Here is a 22138-nt window from a genome sequence, read left to right as displayed (position 1 = left end):
GGGAAGCTTCAATTTCATTGCAGACCACGCTTCTCCTCTGTCTCTGTGTTATAGTATGTCCTGCTGTTTCACATTTGCTTAATATTTGAAAATTGGTAGACGGGAGTTGCTGTTTCACATTTGCTTAATATTTATGTTATGTTTTTTTGCTTCAGAGTTAGGTAAGCAGAAAACACGGTTTTGTAACTAAATCTTTGCATCTGTTCATGTTGTCAAAGGAATCTTTCCTTTAAGGAATGCCTTGTTGAAAATGAATGAGGCAAAAAGCAACATCTTAAAGGAAATGCTTGCATCCCAAATTTTTTGCATCCTTTTGTGCTATTTGTTTTTGTCATCATTGAGTGATTGATATTTTAGACCTCAAAAAAAGCATAAAAGAGGTTTTATATTTATATATATGTTGAATAACTTGCTAAGATCGAAATTTTGGTTTTGATGTCCTTGCATATTCTTTGACCAGATTAGTTCAAAATGGGCAAGCGAAAGAAATGGCAATATATCATGGATCTTGAGGTGCAAGACCTCAAAGGAAAAATGACTTTCTCTAATAAAGACTTGGTTTGGACAGAAATAAATACAAAAAACAATGGTATTGATCGTGTTGCTGTAATCCCGTTACGACGGGTTGCTGACTTTATAAAAGGAGAGGAAGAAAATCCTATTGCTCCATGTAATTTCGTACGAAAAATAAAGGGTAAACCAAAAGAAAGATCTACTGCTGCATTGCAATATGATATGTGAGTATTTAAAATATATATTGTTTAGATCTTTTGAAACCACAGTTATCTTTCTTTGTATGTACTAACAATTTAAATTTTTGGTTTAGCTATTATTGTTCATTTGGCCCAGAGGACAAAAGAGGAAATCTTTCAGCTAAACAAAGGACTTCATTTGTGCAGAAGAGGGGTTGCCAATGCCACTTTATTGTGAAAGTTATGCATGAAATTCCTGATAGAGCAATATTAACTTTCAATATGTATGAACATGTAGATGGGGAAGGTTGGGCTTGTCATGGTCAATGTGACACTTCAGGTGAGACCAGGGCCTTGCTTAGGCCAAGGCTTTCGAGGGACATTGTTGCATATGTAGAGAGTTGTTTCTTTTTGGGAGTGCCTATTGATGTAGTGTATAGAACCCACGTTAAGAGACATGTTGACATCGATGTGGCAACTCGAGATAGAGATTTCTTCTTATGCAGGAAAGATATTGTAAACATTTATAATAGGTTGGCGAAGGGAAATTATCAACTTCACAAAAAGGATGAAATGAGTGTAAACCTTTGGTATCAAAAGCATCGGGAAGATTTTTTCTTTTACCAAAAGCCCAATGGTGTGGAGGTCCCTTTTATAATAGGGATTCAAACAAAGTGGATGTTGGAGACAATGGTCAAGCTATCGCACAATAGCTTAATAGCCATGGATTCAACATTTAACACAAACAAATATGGGGTAAGTCAGATGCCAATGATTTATTGAATATATTTATTTAAGTTGTATCCATTCAAAATGATTAATAACTTGTATTTGAATTTATGTAATGTTGAAAATGACAGTATCAATTGTATACACTCGTGGCATTTGATGAACAACAAAGCGGGGTGCCTGTTGCATGGGTCGTGGCATCACGAAACACATCAGATGATATTGCAATATGGCTGGAGCAGCTCATGCGCAAGTGTTTCCAAACCCGTCCTGATTGGAAAGTCAATGCTTTCATGGTTGATGATGCACTGGCTGAAATCAGTGCCTTGAGGTAACTTTAACATTGTCATGATATAACCAAACATGCATTTTTTCTAAAAATATCACACTAAAATGCATTGAATATGGCAGGAGGATCACAGGTTGCGATGTGATCTTATGCGTTTGGCATGTACGGAGGGCTTGGTTGAAAAATGTCAATCGATTGGCCACTAGTTCCATAAAAGCCAAAGAGATGTTCAGTGAGTTAGGTTTCATCATGAAACACACTCTCAATTATGAAGTGGAAGATGCAATCAATCAATTTTTTATCAAGTTTGCAGATGAAGAGAAGTTCTTAGACTATTTCAACAAGAATTGGGTCACTGGAGATAAGATTCGTAAGTAAACATTTTTTTCATATTATATGTATTTTTTTCTTTTATAAAGGTGATAGAGTGAGACTGACATCGTTCTATTTGCAATTAGGTATGTGGGTGAAAGGTTGTCGGGAGTTTCCTCATGCAAATCAGGAGACCAATAATGCTGTTGAGTCATACCATTGTTACCTAAAAACAACATTTCTATCTGATAGAAGGAAAAAATGTGCCCGGAGGATGGATTGGTTATTGCATATGCTACTAACAACAGTTGAACCTTGTTATCGGTTCAAGGAAATCTTAAAAGAAGAAGGATTTCTAAACAACTACAAGAGAGAAAAGCAGCTAGAATCATCAGTGGAACGAGCAAGAAAAATTATGGATACTGATTGTTGTCCTCATGAGAGCATAACCCATGCTTATTGGGTGAGAAGTCAGACAGATCGAGGTAAAAAATACCTTGTCACCTGGTATCGTAAGGATTTTATAATGTGTGAATGTCCATGGTCTATCGTGGAAACATTTGCAAGCATGCCATAAAGGTTAATTGGTTGTATTTCCACTCGGATAATTCAAATCCATTGCTTCATCAGCATGCAGAGGATAACATATGCAATGACCCACCTGAGATCAATATAGAGCCTCAAAACCATGATGAAGATGTCGATGCTACTCTTATGGCCACAAATGAAGTTGACGCAGATGCCGAGGCACTTCATTTGGCAAGGGAGAAGTTGTTTAGCTATACCCATCTCATTTTAGATAACCCTCCTACTACTTTGGCAAAGACAATCCAATTGACTGATATGCTTGAAAAAATGTTGGATGAAGCCAATAATTTGCACGTTACTGATTTTGACTTCACACCTGGATTGGAATCTCTTGATCCATCTTTGAAGAGGAAGAAGAGTTTCCTTAGCCCCACAAAGAAAAGAAGAAGCAGCAGAAAAAACAATGGTTTGGAAATTGATTTAAATGTTGATCCATCAGAATATGAACCATTTGAGTTTCGATACCTCAATAAGCGAGGACGTCATCGATCAAATAATGCCGTCTCTATGGTTCCAGGTTAGTTTCATGTGTTGAATAGAGTCATGATTTTAGATTTAAGTATTTAATCATCACTATTCTTTAACATGTGGTATGTTTATTTTTACAGCAATGCAACAATCCCCAACCATGGTGATAACCCAAGACCAAAGGGAGATGCAAGACCATCCAACCTTACTTTCCATGCCAGGTACATTTGACACTCTTTCATTGTGTGTGCACATATACCTTGATGCTCTAGAAAATTTCTTTGCGATAACGTTTGACATTTTTCTAGGTAACTATAGAATAAGTGGAGAAGCATCATCTTCAACCATGACTGATCATCTACAGAAGGACTTCAACTCTAGTGGGAATCAATGAGGTATGCACAAATAATAGATAAGCTAGGTTATTATGGCGTCGTCAGGTGGCCCTTTATCATATGATAAGTATATTTATGTTTTTCCATTGTTATGTTGTTATAAAAATACCTTTTTCATAATCTGTTCTCTGAAAGTTCATGAAACTTTGTGTTTTGACATGGAATGTTGTGTTGTTTCAGAAGGCTCTAGGTACATTGAGAACATGGGTGCCTGCAAAATTTGAGGAAAGTTTGAGCCTTCATCAGTGCAATTTTAAAAATATGGGTGCCTGATGAGCACCGAGGAATGTTTGAGCTCTCATCAATGCAAAAGTAAAAGTTCAATTATATGCCACTACTCTCCTGAAGTTTCATGAAATTTTGAACTTTGACATGGAATGTCAAGTTAATTCACATGGCTCTGTAATTGTTCAACAAATTCAATTGTCGGTTCTTTTTATTGCAATGTTTCTGTATTTTCTCACGTAATTGGTCTAATACTGCAGACTAAGCTGTAACAATGATGTATACACACTACAATTTGGGAATGAATTATTGTTTTTGACATCAATCTAAATTGTTCTTCAAATATATTCTCAAATGTTAGATCTGTTATATGATCAAAACAAATCTGATTTTATTTATGGTGTTCATATTTAAGAAAGAAGCATATACTGTAAAGAAAATTGAGATAAAATAGATAACAGTGAGGATGACAATTATGTCTTATTCTGAGCACTAGGTGTCATCAATATGCATATACTGTATGCAAACATAACTTCAGCTGCTAATATTATGCGAAGCAGTTCCACAATCTTTTACACTGTAATGTATATAAGCCCTTTATCAAGTCATATTGTAGCTTGCATAAGGGCTCGGTTCAGATTCATATATACAACCTTAGCCTCGATTCAGGCATGTCCTGTAGCTCAAACAAAGTCTCGGCTTGTAGTCTTGCTTCTTCAGAAAACATGCTTTGTTGTAATCATAATGGTACTCTGAATTGTGATCCCACAGAGCACTGAACTTGATCATCCTTTGCACTAGCCTTAACAAGATCCAAACTAGAATATACATTGAACTGGGTCAAGTGCCAAGATCATGATTGAACTAAATTCTTCTCTTATCATTGAAGTATATGATAATGTCAAGTGCCAAGATCATGAAGAATGTAATCAATGGACTACAAGGCACATGGGCAAGTAATCATCTGGTTGGCATCCTGGCATACAAGATACAGCTGTAGGGTGCTTCTCAGACTGCACAGCCAAGATAAATGGAAACAATAAAACAAATATGGCGTCCATTTAAACATCAGAAAATAAAATAGCCTTTAACTGGAAAGCAACATCATAGAACATCTTTATGTGGAATATATGTTACCAAATGTGGATTGAAAAATATTCTGAATTTGAGATAAAGACCATCTATCTTCTCAGATGATTGTGGTAGGTAAGATGAGACAGAATGCAATCAATGGACTACAAGGCACACGTGCAAGTAATCATCTGGTTGGCATGCTGGTATACAAGAGATACAGCTATGGGGTGCTTCTCAGAATGCACAGCCAAAATAATGGAAACAATAAAACAAATATGGCATCCATCTAAACATCAGAAAATAAAAAAGCCTTTCACTAACTGGAAAGCAACATCATAGAATCTTACTCCATGTGCAGAAGTCCTACTCTTAGCGCACAAGTAAACATCAACATTGATTATCAATACACACACACACACTTGTTAACAGTCTTATGGAAACAACATCCATATCAGTTCAAAGGCTTGCTGCTTTTATTTCAAATCCTAAATTCTTACATGGCCAATCTCAATTGAACCAAGCCTAAATGTATTTCATAATGAGAACTCTTAATTCCAAACACTGATCACCACATGATCACAGATCACGGATTGGAAGCTGTGTCGATTCACTTCCAATACCAACATTCCACCAAATTGCAGGCCTACGGCCTTGCCGTTAAACAACCAAACAGAATTATGGAGTTATGGTCTGAAGGCTTCCCCAAAGCTCACCTGTTTTCACCCTGTACCTGGGCCTGTCCATCTCAGATCTACGATCTTGTTTTCATTTAATTCATTTTCCCTCCAATAGGTTGATCAAGCAAACTTGACATTAATTTAATTTTCTTTTGTCCAATACTAATTCTTTGATCCATTTTGTTCCATTATAGAAGCTTGATCAAATGGGCTGGGGAATCTTTCTCTAGCTGCCCAACTTTAACAGGATCTCTCAGTTAAGAGATCAACTTAAAGCCATTGGACGAAATATTGACGAATCAGAACTTGTGACTGTGACTCTTAATGAGTTTCTAGATCTTGGGATTCATTTGTATCAAGCATTTGTGGCAGATTGGAAATTCCAAAGTTTGATCAACTATTTGACTGCCTGTACTCAAGAGGAGTCTAGGCTAATATGAAAAGGGAAATTTCAGAAACTTCAAGATGATGAGTCCCAAGCACTTGCAACTCATACAAAGAATGGTAGAGGAAGAAGAAATTTGGAAAATTTCAGAAAAGGAATATAGGTAGAAGAGTTGCTACTGTTCTATGAGCTAAACCACTAACTTGACACTGCTTCATTGTGCACTATGACATTTTTATCTAACCTATTCGGAAAATGAGTAACTGATGTGATTCATCTTAATGCAAAAGCTTATAAGATTCGACAAACCCCTGTTCAGCATTGAAATTGATGATAGCATTACAGCGATATCAAAGTCCTTCAATATTCTGAGAGTGGTCAAATTACAGTGCACTCAGTAAGCTTATTTAGCACTTACATAAGCATTAATCCAATATATCTACAGAGATTTGATGATTATACAAGTTGGCATACTTGCTTAAGGGTGATGTACCCTAAATGAAGTAAGAAAATTCTATCTGACTGTAAAATTTGTGTGAATTCTGCAAGTGATTGGCAAGGTGGTTGGAAATGACTGAGAAGCAGTGCCCAGGATTTACCATGCCAAGTTGTTTCTTTTCCTATTAACCTTGTAACCCAAACTGCTCATGAGTTTATCCAAACACTTGATTTTTAGCATGCATATTGTATTGAAGAACATGTTATATATGATGGTCACTTCATACTAGTTCTGTCTCAGCCATTGCACTTTGATTACATTACCAGTAGAGGATGGAACTGTATTACAGATTAACAAAGCTATGTATGCAGTAACTCATAAGCATGCAGAAACTCATTTAAATCATGGATTCCATTTTGAATTTCATTCATAAGCATAAATTAACTTAATTTGCAAGTTATAAATAGAGAATGAACACTTAACTTTTCACTGAGATGGTATAAGAAACTGGCTGTGTATGAGCACTTTTCACTCAAACATATGTTCCACTGCAAATGCCACCCCCATTCTGAGCTAAGAGGCCACTTCAGTGAAGGAAACTCCTGCAGATTCAGAAGTCACTCCCCCATCTCAATTGCTCTTAGGATCAATGAAACTACTTACAAGTAAAAACTCCGAGTAATCATTGAGCTATGAAACAATCATGGCATTCTTATCCACTTCCCACGCAGCACAAGGAAGGCATCTCCCTTTTCTACTCAACAGTCCCTTGGGAATATTCTCCCACAGTGCAAGGAGAAGGAAGACATCTCCCTTCTCTACTAAACAGCTCCTTGAGAGTATTCTCCATTCTAGTACTCTCGGTGTTGGCAGTAATAGCCCATCATGCTGTCTACCTTCTGGCAGCATTACACCTTGCCTCTATGGCACCCACAGAGCAGCAATTTACAAGGAAAATTGGTGTTTCATTAGCTATCCAGCCTTTATGCTCCTCTAAAACCATCCATCTCTTTTCACAGGTCCACAAAGCGCTCTCTGTTGCTGGATTTTGTCACTTACAGATTTGTATATCGATCTAAAGCATGGGAATGCAGTTAGCTGATCGAATTGTATTAGTGTCTATAACCGATTTCTTTCAGGTAATACTAATTATTAAGGCTTCATTGGCCAGTGCTGCTAGATCTCCTGCATCAGAACGTATGGTTCTAGATCCAAATTCATCGGGACAGGACAACTCTTTTTCCAAGTAGAACCCTTGGCTACATAAAAGAATAGGAAATTCCTTTTGTATTTGTGGGATAACAAGTATTTGAATACTGATCAATCTATCTAATTAATTTGGAGCTATTAGAGCTGGCTCTACTTTTTGGTGGATGTGAGTCAGAGCAATAACAAGAATATTTCTAATAGAATCTTTCTCACCATCCCTTGAGAGATGGTTCACTAATAAACCAAGAAAAGAGTCAGTTAAGCCTAAACCAATTGTTTGGAATCTAGCTGCTCTGATTCTTCCCATCGTAAACAAAAATTGACAGTATTCTTTGTCCGATAATGCATGTGACTATTTCCCATTCTCTTTCAGAGCAGCAGGATCTGAACCCACAACCTCCATCACCCCAAGATGGCACGCAGCCAAGCTGTGCCAACCATCAACCAACATGAAATTGATTCAAATGTTAATGCCCAAACTTTATGTTTTATTTGAACTTTTATTATAATATCACTCCCTCTGCTAGACATGTTCCATAAGCATGGGAATGCATTTTTCAGAACTTCAATCATGCTGGAACATGAGAAGAATGAATCAATGAGTCCATCTGAATTAGAATGAAAGATTGTGCATGGAAATGGAGAAGGTTCAAATTTTCATGACAATAGGGTTTCTTGTACTTCTCCTTAATGGTTGTACCCAGCCCCATGCTTTCAAAACTATGTGAGGTAGACTTCCTCACCAACCACTCCATGCAGTCAATGATTGGATTCTAAGTCAAAGATGGTGAGTGAAGTTTATATAACAAATCAAGAAAGGTAGGAGCTTGGAAAGATGGAATGGGTCCCCTGTTTTCCTTCCCAATAGTGGACTCGTAGCCCCTCTGGTGCTCTCTGCAACCATCTTGGACCTTCATATTAATTTTTGAAACACTATTTACATATCTTGAGCATAACAAAAAAAGATCTGCCACATGGTACATAAAATCATAATTACTACAGTTACATGCCTAGCCATTCACTAGTCAGGCTATGGCCTTGATATCCGCACTAAGAATCCATACAACATATTTACATCGTTTACACACATGGTCATTTTATTTAAGCCCGTGTGCCTTGTCTCCCATCATTATAAACACTTTTACAATTTGAACATAATTCCATCTAATACATCCAAGGGTAAAGATTGGGATATTACAGAAATTTAAATTCCACTAGCTGACACGTCAAACCTATGTGTAAGAGCATCAAAGCAGTCAAAATTCCTGTGGTGGAATAAATCTGTGCCAGTCAATAACATAACAAAGATGCTTATCAGAAGGACAAATAGAAAGCACATTTAAAACCATGGTCTTGCCAGGAGTAGTGGTCATATTCTAGTATATCAAAGGTACAGACTCTTGGTGCTATGTTCCAAGGTCTCAAATGGGCAATTGTTCACTCTTCCTACCCTGTAAAGGCGCCATCCATCAGTTCCTGTACTCAGAGTGACATATTGACTAGTAAGTTTAGGGTTTTCTCGTACACAACAGAAGGAGCTCCTTACCATGAACCATTTAGACATTGCTGGTAAGAGTACCTATAACTGAACCTTGATCATTTGAGTTTAGAAATATTCTACTATGAGATGTTTAACATTTAAATTTTAACAAGACATTCTTATACCTTAAACTCCAGGCATGTTCCATCAAGGGTGACTTGGATAGACTACCAACTGTCACCTCGGTAGCCTACATGTTTTATATCTGCCATAATGGTTTCCTTTCTTATGGTGTGTTTCCTCCGAGTAATAAGGATCAATCCATTAACACACTCTTCCTATGAAATTCTCTTATCATATTCTTATTTTTTCTTATATATTCAATGGATCTTCATATTGTCGAAGATAATTGCAGATCAAATTTCTGAAGACCGTGTTAAAAATTTAAATACAGTGTGTTTCTAGACTTAAATTGCATATAAACACATCATAATTCTTGAAATTAAGCATTGTATGTTCTGATGAGATGAATAGTCAGTGCAAAATAATCGGGTTGGAAGACTTTGGAAAGTAAAGACTCTGCTGACAGTTGGATATGCAACCAATCCAAGCCGCTCAATCTACTCTACTGCTGAAAGTGATAGTTAGAAACAAACTGAATGTGTGTATAACCCTGTTCAGGTAAAACTTTAGCTAGCGCAGTCAACAAAAACAAGCTTGTAATCAGATAAAATCTCAATCATGGTCTGGTTATAAATTGTTCAAGAGAGAAGCCTCCTCTCCAGATTGTTGTGACTTTCAGTTGAGAGGATCTAGGTTTAATTGCACACCCTACACTCTTCTTAATTGGTCCATGTTCTAGGATGGCTTGGGGAAATTATGCAGATGTTATTGACTATAAAATCACTACCATGAACAAGTGGGAAAACGACTTTCATGACAATTGAATAGGAGTATCTCCCAGACAGATGCCAAAAGAGGAAAACATCCAACCTGCAGTGCGTGCATATCTCACGCTAGGCAGTGTCTCCACCAAGGTTAAGACTATAATAGGCTGGTCCATGTCTAGGTTCATTTTTTTTTTGTGAGGAGGGAGGGGTGGTTAGCTGGTAAGATAGGATTTCCTTCTCCAAATTGTTGAATGTGAATTTCAGCTGAGAGGACCTGGATTAAAATGCACACCTTACACTCTTCTTCACTGGTCCATGTTCTAGCATGGCTTGGGGATTCTCTGCAATCTGCAGATATGATTGAATATAAAATCACTACGATGAACAAGTGGCATAATGGACATTCCTTTTATCATGTCGAAATGGCAAGCACTTTTCACAATTGAAAGGCAAGAGATCTCCCAAACAGCTCCACAGGAGGAAATCATCCAATTTACTGTCTATACATATCCTACGGTAGGCACCATCTCCACCAAGGTAAAGACTGCCGATTGTTGGGATTTGCTACCGATCCAAGCTGGGCAATCTATTCTACTACCATATGTTATAGTTGGATACAAACTGAACAAGTGTATAGCCCTGTTCAGGTAAAATTTTGGCTAGCATAGTCAACAAAAACAAGTTTGTGATCAAATCAAATCTCAAGATAGGAGCCCCTTCTCCAAATTGTTGAATGTGATTTTCAGTTGAGAGGGCGTAGGTTAAAATGCACACCCTGCACTCTTCTTGACTGGTCCAAGTTCTAGCATGGCTTGGGGATTAAAATCACTACCATGAACAAGTGGGAAAATGGACATTCCTTTTATCATATCGATATGGCAAGCATTTTTCACAATTGAAAGGCAAGAGATCTCCCAAACAGCTCCACAGGAGGAAATCATCAAATCTGCTGTGTATGCATAGCCGACGGTAGGCACCATCTCCACCAAGGTAAAGACAACTATCTATTATCTAATGGATGAGGAGGACACATACGTAAAGAAACCTTTCATCACTGATCAACAACCAACTAACAAATCACATAGCATATCAATATCTCTCCAACAACATAATTTATTGATGATAATCAGAAAATCATGAACCAGTTACTTCTGTCAAAATACATTTGTCCATGTACATGGAATATATTACATTTGTCCATTAATTTGTCTCCCATACAAAAAACTGTAATGATTGCATGTTGGGGAATAATAGGTTCTTCTTTAGTGAAAGAACCATGCTATGATAGACCCCAGAAAAATGATAACAACAACCCATTCACACAATGGGGATTTATATTGATGGTGATCAATGATTTCTGTTGCAGTGGATGGTGATCCTATGTCATATTTGGCATCTACATATGTTCTTAAAAATGCCCTGGACATTATATCAGTGGACATCTTTTCAATATCTGCAGAGTGATTGATGGTAAAATGTTGAAATTGAAAACTCCAATTTAGTGCTTCCTTATGAAGAGGTTTTAAATTGTCCTTTCGAACCCGATAGATGCCTTTCATCTGATTACATATCAACTCCGAGTTGGTGAAGACTTCAATATCATTGACATCATGTTGTTTTGCCTCTTTTAACCCTTCAACAAGGGCAATGTAATATGCCTCATTGTTTGTCGTCATTCCAGGCACTTCTCTCTTTCCATAAAATAAATGATTTGTTGCCATATTGTAAAGGATGAATTTAATAACTGCTCGACCTGGATTTGGAAAGCAAGACACTTCAATGCATAAATGCCACTTTTGCACCATTTTTTACACTTCAAAAACCTGAAAAACAAATAACAATAAATTCATGTTAAACAAGTAGACATGAATTATAAGTTTCAGTGGTGTTCTTAAACATATGTAGCATAAAATTACTTCATTGTCATAAACATATAAACACTTTTCACTATACAGTAGCTTAACATATAAATAGGGATACTCTGTAAAGAAAAATGTCACTGAAGATAGGATGCAGAGGAATATCAAATAAAAATAAAATAAGTTGAAAAATACGGATAATCATAAAGAGAGAGGTTGGTCTGAAAACTTCCTTGAAATTACTTCGTTACCTCTCACCCCACTTAGAATTATGCTGATGATAACATATAAACACTTTTCACTATACGGTTGCCTAACATTAAAATCGGGATACTGGGAGTATACAGTAGCTTTACATTATAATAGGGATACTGGGAGGCTATGTAAGAAAACTGTCACTGAAGACCAGGATGTAGAGAAATCTCAAATAAAATAAGTTGAAAAATAGGGATAATCACTGAGAGAGAGGAATAAGGATAGTCACTGAGAGAGAGGTTGGTCTTTGTCCAACATATGGCTTCAAAGTCTTCATATAGTTGAAATTGAATTGAGGATAGGAAGTTCCCTGGGATTGGAGAATTTCAAGCAATCAGTCCTCATATAGCGAAAATCTATCATATAGTTGAAAATGAGGGTAGGATATCACGGTGGCAGGGTATTCGAAAATAGTGATTGAATGGGTTGCTGGTAGGGTTGCAGGTGCTTATTCTCTTCCATTGGATGGAAGAAGTTGATGTGTTAAAGATATCTTTTGCATCCATCTATTTCTGCCATATCTACAAGGAGCAAAACACCCTTTAGGATAGCTGTCTAAAAGAGGATCCTTCCTCTGCGCTTATTAGGAGGATTTTTTATGAGCTGCATATCAATGGCACCAATCTCGGTGGTGGATCATTCCCTTAGTAGCTGCTCTGGATTTTGAATGCTTTTCTCCTTCAGGTTATTTATGGTGGCAGTCTGACTTTTTTACCAGACAGTAAGGCGTTTGTTTATGACACGGTTTTTTTGTGTGGTAGTTTACTCTGAATTTTGCAGACCGAATTCCAAGCAAGGAACAATGGTTATTTTTCGAAGAAAGTGGGCCAGAATATATAAATCCTTATACGCCTCAAAGAACCATTGATTTTGACGATGACCTTGTTTGCCTGTTGATGATTTGGGCCGAAATAAAAATATAGTTCAATCCAAAATCCGATTACTAGAGACATGAATTGTGAGATCCGTTCTGATCTGGAAAACAAGCTACATCAATGTTTTACTCACGTTGTCCACGAAACAGGGGAAAAACTTTTTGTCGGAACTAATGACCAAAGAGAAGCAATTAAACAGTCTTGAAAGTTATGAACAGTTCCTGTGTGTTTTAAATTATCCTTTAAAACACAATTCAAAGATAGTTAATGCTAAAAACTTAGAATTGAAAAGTCCGCATGGATAACCCCTTCCAAGAGTGGTTAAAATCTTGATTGTGTTTAATTCATTTCATATTCTCATCTCGATCGTAAACTTCCCCCACACTGCTTTAGCGACTCCTCTTTGTTGTGGAGGAACTTAAAAAGATATTCCAAGTCAATTATCGAGGTTCACATAACATTGGGTTTCTGAGGTGGTCTAGTGTCCTGGCATCTTGTGGTTTTTTATGGAGAACCTTCATTACATAGGCGACATTTGTCCTCTGTTTTGCGGCTTTTAGCTTCTGGTATTTTGATATATAGACTGAAATTTTTGCGGCTTTTAGCTTCTAATAGTCTTGGTTCCATGTAAATCCAGTAGCACCCAAACCTTGGGCAGATGTCTGTTCTCATTCTAAAAATGTTTAACAAGAACACGCAGGACTGTTGCAGAAAAGTAGCCAATAAATTGATAACTGTGTGGCATATCAGAAAACAGACAGAGGGATTGTAATGGTTTTAATTTCATTTTTTAACCAGGATTCGAAAACCTGCGGATTTTGGAAAGAAATTCTGCGGGAGAAAAATCGAACCACAGAAAATAGTCTTAAAGGGATTACCTGCGAGGAGTACGTGGCCGAAGGAGTTCGCAGAGGATCAGAGCACAGCGAAACCACAATGGCGGCAGTAGAATGGCTCCAGAGTAAGGGTAGGGGAGCACAGCGCGCGGGTGTTGAATTCGAATGGAGGGAAAGATCGCGCATGAATGAATTACTCCCCGATCGGCCAGCGCATTCCCTTGTGCAGGAAGGATGTCAGGCGATCGGCGATCTGTCAGGGAATGTCAGGGCGGACCGGGAGGTTGGCGGAGAACGGGAGGAGCGGTGGTGGCGGAAGAGGGGGAGATTTCCGGCAGCCGGAGCCGGACGATTTTCCGGCCGGTGCCGGAAAAGGGGCCATTCTACTGCCTCCATAGACTACTCCGAAAAAAAACGGTGAGCGTTATATTTCCCTATCCCCGCACATGTCAGGGGGCATTAATTAAAATTCTGTGGTGGAAATAGGAATCGCCATAGAAAGGCGCAGCCCTCATTGCATCAATGCACGCCTTGATTAGTCAAATCTGGTGGGGCTGCGATTCGTCATATATGATGACCAAACTCCATATTCATCCCCTTAGGCCTTATCCAACTTTAACGATATTACAAGTGAAATGTGGGCCTCTGCTTACCTGCTCCGAGAAGCAGATACCTTTCGTGCTGGTCACGACTCTTCGGCAGTGCGATGCCTATTTAATTACACAGAAGACCGGCTATTTGATAGCATAGATAGGTGAAAGAGAAACACAATTTGAAGCGACTCAACAAAGGGAGCAATGGCGATGGAGGCTTGTACAGAAGACGAGCGGGTGAAATTGTTAGGTTGGCTTCGCAGTCCCTACGTAACGCGGGTTCGCATAGTACTTGCTCTGAAAGGGATCCAGTACCAGTTCATCGAAGACGACGCTGAAAATAAAAGCCAGCTGCTGCTGCGATCGAACCCTGTTCACAAGAAGGTTCCTGTGTTAATCCACAATGGAAAGATTGTTTGCGAGTCTATGATTATTGTGCAGTATATTGACGAGACGTGGGACACAAAGGCGCCGAATCTTGTACCCAAAGATCCATACGACCGAGCCATTGCCCGCTTCTGGGCTGCTTTTGTAGACGATAAGGTAACTGAACTCATTCGTAATCACCTCCAGCCAGATCGCATCGATCATTTCATTATCAAATTTTTTGGGTTTTTGAAAAACTCACTCAAAAAACTTGTAAAAATCCGGCTAAAAACGACTCGTTTGTTCCAAAAATTTCAATTAATATTTCTGATTCTGTTTCTAATACGAATTATCGCTTTCTGCAGCTCGCTCCAAGTATTTGGGGAGTTTTGATGGCGCAAGGTGAGAAGCAGCAAAAAGCGGTGGAAGAATCGTTGGCTAATTTTTTGTTGTTAGACGACGCTCTGCGAGCGAGCAGCTGCTCGGGAAACGCGTATTTTGGAGGGGTTGAAATTGGCTTCGCTGACATCGCACTGGGAGGGTTGTTGGTAACCATCAAAGCCATCCAAAAGGTTACCAATACAGTTTTAATGGATCCACAGAAGATGCCGCACTTATGTGCATGGATAGACCGATTCTCTGAAATCGATTTAGTGAAAGGAATTTTGCCAGATCCGGTCAAGGTATTGGAACGTGTATCCTACCTGAGAGCCAAATTTACCTCAGCAATGGCCGGCAATTAGGGAAGATTATTTAGGCTGGATAAAATTAGGGCCAATAATGTTAATGTTAGAAGTAATGTGTGTATAGGCGTCAGTCTCATTCTTACGTAATGAGTTAGAGTCATTATCTAGAAATGTCCAAATCAGTGTCTAATTAGTTAGAGTCATTATTTAGAAATGTCCAAATTAGTGTGTAATTGAAATGTCCAAATTAGTGTGTAATTTAATATATGTGTAATTATTGAAATGAATAATAACATAATGTAAAATTTGTGTTATGGAAAATGTGTTTTTAGCTTTTTTTTTTTTTTTTTTTTTCTAATAAATAATCCATATTTTGTTGGCTGTTTTACTGGACCGCAACCTAATTATGGCTGTTATAGGAATGAGTCCTACAGTGACTTAGGGTTTTATAGAAACCTTACCGTTTTTGGCCAATTCTTTAAGGATATTGTTTCATCAAGCTGAATCATATTTTTTTTCCATATCAGTTTTTGTATAATTTCTTCCCTAAAATACGATTTTTTATTTTATTTTCATTAAAATAAAATAAATTTATTTTTATTATTATATAATTTAAGTGTTTTTTTTAAGAGGTCAAAAGTTTAAAATCAGAGAGATAAAATATATATGTTTTGATGGACAGTAGTCAAATAATTATACAGAAATGAATTCTTTATTTTATAAACAAAAAATTTCATACACCAAATATCTAACTTAATCTTGATGTTAAAATTAGATAATAATAATAATTATTCACTTATTTTATATAATCATAACATATAATACATGATATAAATTTAATAAATTTGAAAAATGAGAATTATGTTTCATATGAATTCCTGTGAATCCATGCTTATGCAATCTAGCTGCCATTATATTCAATTTTATCTTACATATCTTTATGGTTAACCATGTTCATTCATCAAAAGGAAATTCCAATGGGTTGGTGATGTGGTGAGGTAAAGATTCCCGTGATACTATATATACATTTAATTGAAAACAAATATAAATAAATTAATAATTATAATTTAGTACTTGACATAAAAAGTCAACGACCAAACCCTGTAATTCAATTGAAAAGAAATACCAATAAACCAGTTAGCTAGGACTAGGAAATTTGGATTATTTATGCGATAGATTGACCAAAATGCCAGCCCCCTCTGTTATTCATCAGCATTGCTGCACTCTGAGGTTAATTAATTTATTTGTGAGATATCAGTATTTTTATTATTTTTGAAGATTTTGAATTTATTTATATAAATATTATTAAAATTTATAATGTTATTAAACTAATATATATATATCTATATATATATATATATATAAAATTAATAAAATCAGAATTTGGTAATGATTATTTTTTTAAAATTTTGTAATATAATTTGAAATAAGATTGAGATTTTTTATTATTTAGAATGCATTTATATAAATAGATTTAACATTCAAAAATAGTAAAATTCATAAATTTTGTAAATTTAATAATTTAAACTTATTAAATATCTCTATTAAATATTTAGCAAAATTAACCAATATATATATATATATATATATATATATATATATATATATATATTCGTCAAAATTAACCAAAAATATGTATATATTTAATTATGTTCGTCCCAATTAGTATATTTGGTTGAAGGTAATGATTTCTTCTATCTGTTATAATGTTATAATCTCTCAGCATTAAATAACATTGAAAACAAATACAATTAACTGAATAATTTAGATAGATGAATTAAAGAGTGATTTTTATTTTATTTATTTATTTATTTTTATTTTTTATTTTTTATTTATTTTTTATTTTTTATTTTTTTTCTCGAATAAATTTAGTAATTTTTGTGTTAAGTCCTGTGTTGGGTGTACTCCATTGTCTATACATGGATGTCGATCGTCCACTCATTTATAATCCACGCCGAGAATGCTATTATGACACAGGTTTGTCCACTCATTTATAATCCGCGCCGAGAATGCTATTATGACACAGGTCCTTTGCAAGATCATCTTATATTCTTGGCTGGTTTGGAAAAACAAATCATTGACTTGAAGAATTAAATGGACCTGGTCGATGATTAGGGTCTCAAACCTTTTTGCTTTCCCTCTTTTGATACACGACTCTATAGATTCATCTTTGTTATGGTGGAGCAGGAAGATTAGAGGATAACAAGTCATTTCTCTCTTTCTTGTTTTTTTGGAAATCTGAAAGGCAAAAAAATGCCATTATTTTTCAGGACATCCAACTTAATATCAATAAAATTGTTAATAATATAGCATATTGGATGAGGTCTTTGGAGAAAAAGCACTGATAAAAGATATAAATTTCAGAAACTCCCCTTCACACCTCTTTCCCTGCATGATATTTTGATAGAGCTGCACAAGTACCAGCTTGTGCATGTGGTGAGTGGCTGCGCAAGGACAATGAACAACGGTACAAGTTTGTGCATGGACAATGAACAACCTTACAAGTTATACTAGTAAAGGGGAATGACACCGACATGAGGGCTGAAATCATAGTTTTATGGAACTTATTATGGTTTGCAAAGTTTCTTGATATCCAAAACATTTATATCTTTGGAGACTCACAAGCTCTTGTCAATGATATGAATGGTATCTCACAATTTTTCATCAGCATGTGAAGGGTTGGCTTCAACCTACTACCTTTCAGCACATCCACAAGGAACACAACTTCACCGCTGACGCTATGTCGAAGACCAGAATAAGTGCTGCTGTAGGATTTATACATTTCTCTTTGCAGGTACACAACATTATTATAGCTGAAGATGACATGGCTCTCCCCAGGTGCTGATATATGACACTGTTTTGGTTTCTGTTTTGTTTATCTTAGATGGTCTTATTGCAATCTGGGCACAAGTTGAGAACTGATATATTATCTTTTCTTTGCTTTTGGTAAAACCTTGGACATTTGTATGCTCAGAGTTGCTGTGATCATATACATATGCTCAGGTTCTCTGTTTTCAGATGGTTATTATTTTGTCTTTGACTCAGAATATTGAAGCAATATCCACAATTTAGTATTGCAATTTGTGCACAAGTTGAGAACTGATATATTATCTTTTCTTTGCTTTTGGTAAAACCTTGGACATCTATATGCTCAGAGTTGCTGTGATCATATACATACCCTCAGGTTCTCTGTTTTCAGATGGTTATTATTTTATGCCTTTGGCTCAGAATATTGAAGCAATATCCACAATTTAGTATGTGGCAACAGACACATTATCTGTTAGATCAGAGCATACATAACACACAATGGATTTATACTCAGAGACATAGACGGCACTAGCAGAGAATAATTCACAGAGACAGACAAATGGAGAAACAACAAGATTACTCAGTCAGAAATAGCAGAATAGATAAAACAATCACTGGAGAACATAAATCACTTTGCATTACATAACAGGCTTGGGCCTTGGCTTGCTTTCCTTGGCTAGAGAAATTACAAATTTATAGAGGCAGAAGAAGGATCTAGAATCCTGTGTGTGATTCAGATGGAGATCTGGAATGATCTAGAGACCACTAGTAGTGTAGAAAGATCTAGAATCCTGGAGATTTAGAAACTAATGGCGGTGTGGAGATCTAGAAAGATCTGATCTAGAATCATCTGTGAATTTGGCTTCACACTTAACATTCTCCCACTTGAAACCAAATAAGACTCTTCAAGTCACACCGAGTCCTACCATGCCTCTACACAACTCATGTTTATTTCGTAGTAGAATCTTAGTGAGAATATCAGTAGGGTTCCTATCTGTATGGATCTTTTCCAAGGATAACTGTTCTTCCTCCAACACATGCCAGATCCAATGGTACTTTAAGTCAATGTGCTTGGTTTTTGAATGAAATGTTGGGTTTTTTGCCAAGTGAATGGCACTTTAACTATCACAGTATAACACATACTTGTCCTGCTTTATTCCTATCTCTCCTAGGAATCGTTGCATCCACAACATATCTTTACAAGCTTCTGTTGTAGCTATGTACTCTGCTTCTGTTGTAGAGAGGGCTACTATTCTTTGTAGCCTTGACACCCAAGATACTGCTGCACCTGCAAATGTATACAAATAACCTGTAGTGGAGTTTCTGGTGTCCATATCTCCAGCCATATCTGCATCTGTAAATCCTTCAAGCACAGTCTCATCATGACCAAAACATAAACAATAATGACTAGTACCCTTGAGATACCTTAAAATCCATTTTACTGCTTGCCAATGTTGTTTGCCTGGATTGGTAAGGAACCTGCTCACTACTCCCATTGAATATGCAATTTCTGGTCATGTGCATACCATGGCATACATCAAGCTGCCAACTGCTGAAGCATAAGGAATTCTGCTCATCTCTTCTTTCTCTTTGTCATTACTAGGACATAATTCAGTACTCAGCTTGAAGTGGGCTGCAAAGGGTGTACCCACTGGCTTGGCATCCTTCATATTAAACCTGTCAAGCACCTTCTTGATATATTTTTCTTGTGACAGTCACAACCTTTTGTTTTTCCTGTCACACATAATCCGCATGCCCAATATCTGTTGTGCTGGTCCCAAATTCTTCATTGCAAATTTGCTACCCAAATATTTCTTCAACCTATTGATCTTATTTATTTCATGCCCAACAATCAACATGTCATCCACATATAACAATAATATGATATACTTTCCTTGATCATACCTCTTGATATAGACACAATGGTCAGCTTCCAACCTCTGAAAACCATGTTCCAACATGAATGAATCAAATTTCTTGTACCATTGTCAAGGTGCCTGTTTCAACCCATAGAGACTCTTCTTCAACCTACAAACAAGGCCTTCTTTGCCTTTTTCTATGAAGCCTTCTCGCTGCTCCATATAAATTTCTTCCTCCAATTCACCATGAAGGAAATCAATTTTTACATCTAACTGTTTACATTCTAGGTCTAAAGCAGCAACTAGACCAAGAATGACTCTAATGGATGACATTTTAACAATAGGTGAGAAAATTTTAGTGAAGTCAATACCTTCTTTTTGGGCAAAACCTTTCACCACCAGTCTTGCTTTATACCTCTCCTTATTTTCATCACCTTCATGCTTAATCATGTACACCCATTTGTTTTGTAGAGCCTTTCTACCTTTTGGAAGGTTTACCAACTCCCAAGTTTTATTTTCCTACAAAGAGTTCATTTCTTCTTCCATTCTTTACTATGCTCGACTTTACAAGCTTTTTGAAAACAATTAGGTTCACCTTCATCAGTCAACAAAATATAGTTTGAAGGAGGATACCTTTGTGAAGGCTTATGAGGCCTAGAAGATCTGTGAACCAACTGTGGTGGTGCATTATCAGGTTGAATCTCCTGTAAAGGTTCCTGCAAGATTCCTTCTTCTTGTTGTTCATTATTTTTCACTTGTTGTTCTTATTGCTCTTGAATTTTCTATTCATTTTCTTGTATTGGTGGTATGTTTTCCTGCTGCTCTTCAAACCTGTCAATAACCTTCTTGACCTCCAACTCACCTATAGTCCTCTTGAACATTTCTGACTCATTAAATATAACATCCCTGCTTCTAATAATTTTATGTTTGACTGGATCCCATAGACGATAACCAAGATCTTCATCCGCATATCCCAAAAAAATGCATTTCATAGATTTATCATCTAGCTTAGTTCTATTTTCTTTGGGAATATGTACGAATGCTTCACATCCAAAGATTTTCAAGTGAGAATAATTCAAATTATTACCATTCCAAACTTCTTCAGGGATACCGCAATCCAAGGCTGTAGTTGGAGATCTATTTATGAGGTAGCAAGCGGTCCTGATTGCTTCAACCCAAAAATTCTTCTCCAAACCGGAATTGGACAACATACTTTGTGCCTTTTCCATAATTGTGCGATTCATCCTTTCTGCGACACCATTTTGTTGAGGAGTACCAGGCACAGTCTTCTCATGCTTTATGCCAAACCTGTTCAATATTTCTTAAATGCATTTGAGAAATATTCTCCACCATTATCTGTTCTTAAACACTTCAGCAATTTGTTAGTCTCTCTTTCAACAGCAACATGGAATTTTTGAAATATTCCAAACACTTCAATTTTATTTTTTCATAGGATATGCCCAAACCTTGCTGGATGCATCATCTATAAATGTTACAAAATATGATGCTCCTTCTAATGATTTGATGTTAATAGGCTCAAACACAACTGAGTGTACTAATTCTAACACATTTTTCTTTCTGTCATGGCCACCTCTAAGGAATGAAACCTTCTTTGTCTACCATATATACATTGCTCACAAAGATCAAGATTGTAGGATTTCAAAACTGGTAATAAATTTTTATCAACAAGGATTTTTAAGCCCTTCTCGCTCATGTGACCCAAACACTTATGCCACAGATCTGTTGGATTTCCTTCTTTTGTGACAATAGCGAAATCTGATTTTCCTATTAGTGTCTTCAATGTGTATAATGTTCCTGTCTTGGGTCCTTTGGCCACGACCAATGCACCTTTGCTAATTTTCCAGCCTCCTTTTCCAAAGCTTGTCGAATAGCCTTCATCATCCAATTGTCCCATAGAGATTAAACTCATGTGCATTTCTGGTACATGCCTGACATGTTTCAACAATATATCTTGTCCATCTTTCATCTTGATATGGACATCTCCCACTCTAACAATGCTGCAAAAATGATTATTCCCCAAATGCACTCTACCATAATCACCAGGATTATATGAAACAAAACTATCTTTGCATGGGGTTACATTGTGAGATGCCGCAGAGTCAAGGATCCAATCAAAGCTACTGCTAGA

The 22138-nt window shown here is 36.7% G+C and overlaps 3 protein-coding genes across 3 annotated transcripts; all 3 read left to right on the top strand.

Moving 5' to 3' along the window:
* Nucleotides 1–888: 888 nt before the first annotated feature.
* LOC149204577 (uncharacterized) lies at nt 889–2247 on the top strand. Its single transcript, XM_089393316.1, has 3 exons — nt 889–1448; nt 1553–1752; nt 1833–2247. The coding sequence occupies exons 1-3, from the start codon at nt 936–938 to the stop codon at nt 2086–2088; spliced, it is 969 nt and encodes a 322-aa protein (XP_089249442.1). The 5' UTR covers nt 889–935; the 3' UTR covers nt 2089–2247.
* A 309-nt stretch (nt 2248–2556) lies between these two features.
* LOC149204576 (uncharacterized) lies at nt 2557–3980 on the top strand. Its single transcript, XM_089397160.1, has 4 exons — nt 2557–3127; nt 3219–3299; nt 3387–3473; nt 3654–3980. The coding sequence occupies exons 1-3, from the start codon at nt 2557–2559 to the stop codon at nt 3470–3472; spliced, it is 738 nt and encodes a 245-aa protein (XP_089253286.1). The 3' UTR covers nt 3473; nt 3654–3980.
* A 10434-nt stretch (nt 3981–14414) lies between these two features.
* LOC149204575 (putative glutathione S-transferase) lies at nt 14415–15643 on the top strand. Its single transcript, XM_089394755.1, has 2 exons — nt 14415–14813; nt 15002–15643. Exons 1-2 carry the CDS (start codon nt 14475–14477, stop codon nt 15377–15379), a joined length of 717 nt encoding a protein of 238 aa, XP_089250881.1. The 5' UTR covers nt 14415–14474; the 3' UTR covers nt 15380–15643.
* The last annotated feature ends 6495 nt before the right edge of the window (nt 15644–22138 follow it).

This window comes from Pinus tabuliformis, chromosome 1_2, assembly GCF_031772625.1.
Source record: "Pinus tabuliformis cultivar Carrire ecotype Pingquan chromosome 1_2, CPIR1, whole genome shotgun sequence".
In the NCBI taxonomy this organism is placed as follows: Eukaryota; Viridiplantae; Streptophyta; class Pinopsida; order Pinales; family Pinaceae; genus Pinus; species Pinus tabuliformis.
This window is presented reverse-complemented; position numbering and strand designations above follow the sequence as displayed.

Bases quoted from the DNA above. Each gene is read 5' to 3' on its own strand.
- LOC149204577 (XM_089393316.1), top strand. From the start codon at position 936: ATGCATGAAATTCCTGATAGAGCAATATTAACTTTCAATATGTATGAA. The intron at 1,449-1,552 runs GTAAGTCAGATG...TGAAAATGACAG, and splicing joins TTAACACAAACAAATATGGG to TATCAATTGTATACACTCGT. The intron at 1,753-1,832 runs GTAACTTTAACA...TGAATATGGCAG, and splicing joins GCTGAAATCAGTGCCTTGAG to GAGGATCACAGGTTGCGATG.
- LOC149204576 (XM_089397160.1), top strand. From the start codon at position 2,557: ATGTCCATGGTCTATCGTGGAAACATTTGCAAGCATGCCATAAAGGTT. The intron at 3,128-3,218 runs GTTAGTTTCATG...TTATTTTTACAG, and splicing joins TGCCGTCTCTATGGTTCCAG to CAATGCAACAATCCCCAACC. The intron at 3,300-3,386 runs GTACATTTGACA...ACATTTTTCTAG, and splicing joins AACCTTACTTTCCATGCCAG to GTAACTATAGAATAAGTGGA.
- LOC149204575 (XM_089394755.1), top strand. From the start codon at position 14,475: ATGGCGATGGAGGCTTGTACAGAAGACGAGCGGGTGAAATTGTTAGGT. The intron at 14,814-15,001 runs GTAACTGAACTC...CGCTTTCTGCAG, and splicing joins CTGCTTTTGTAGACGATAAG to CTCGCTCCAAGTATTTGGGG.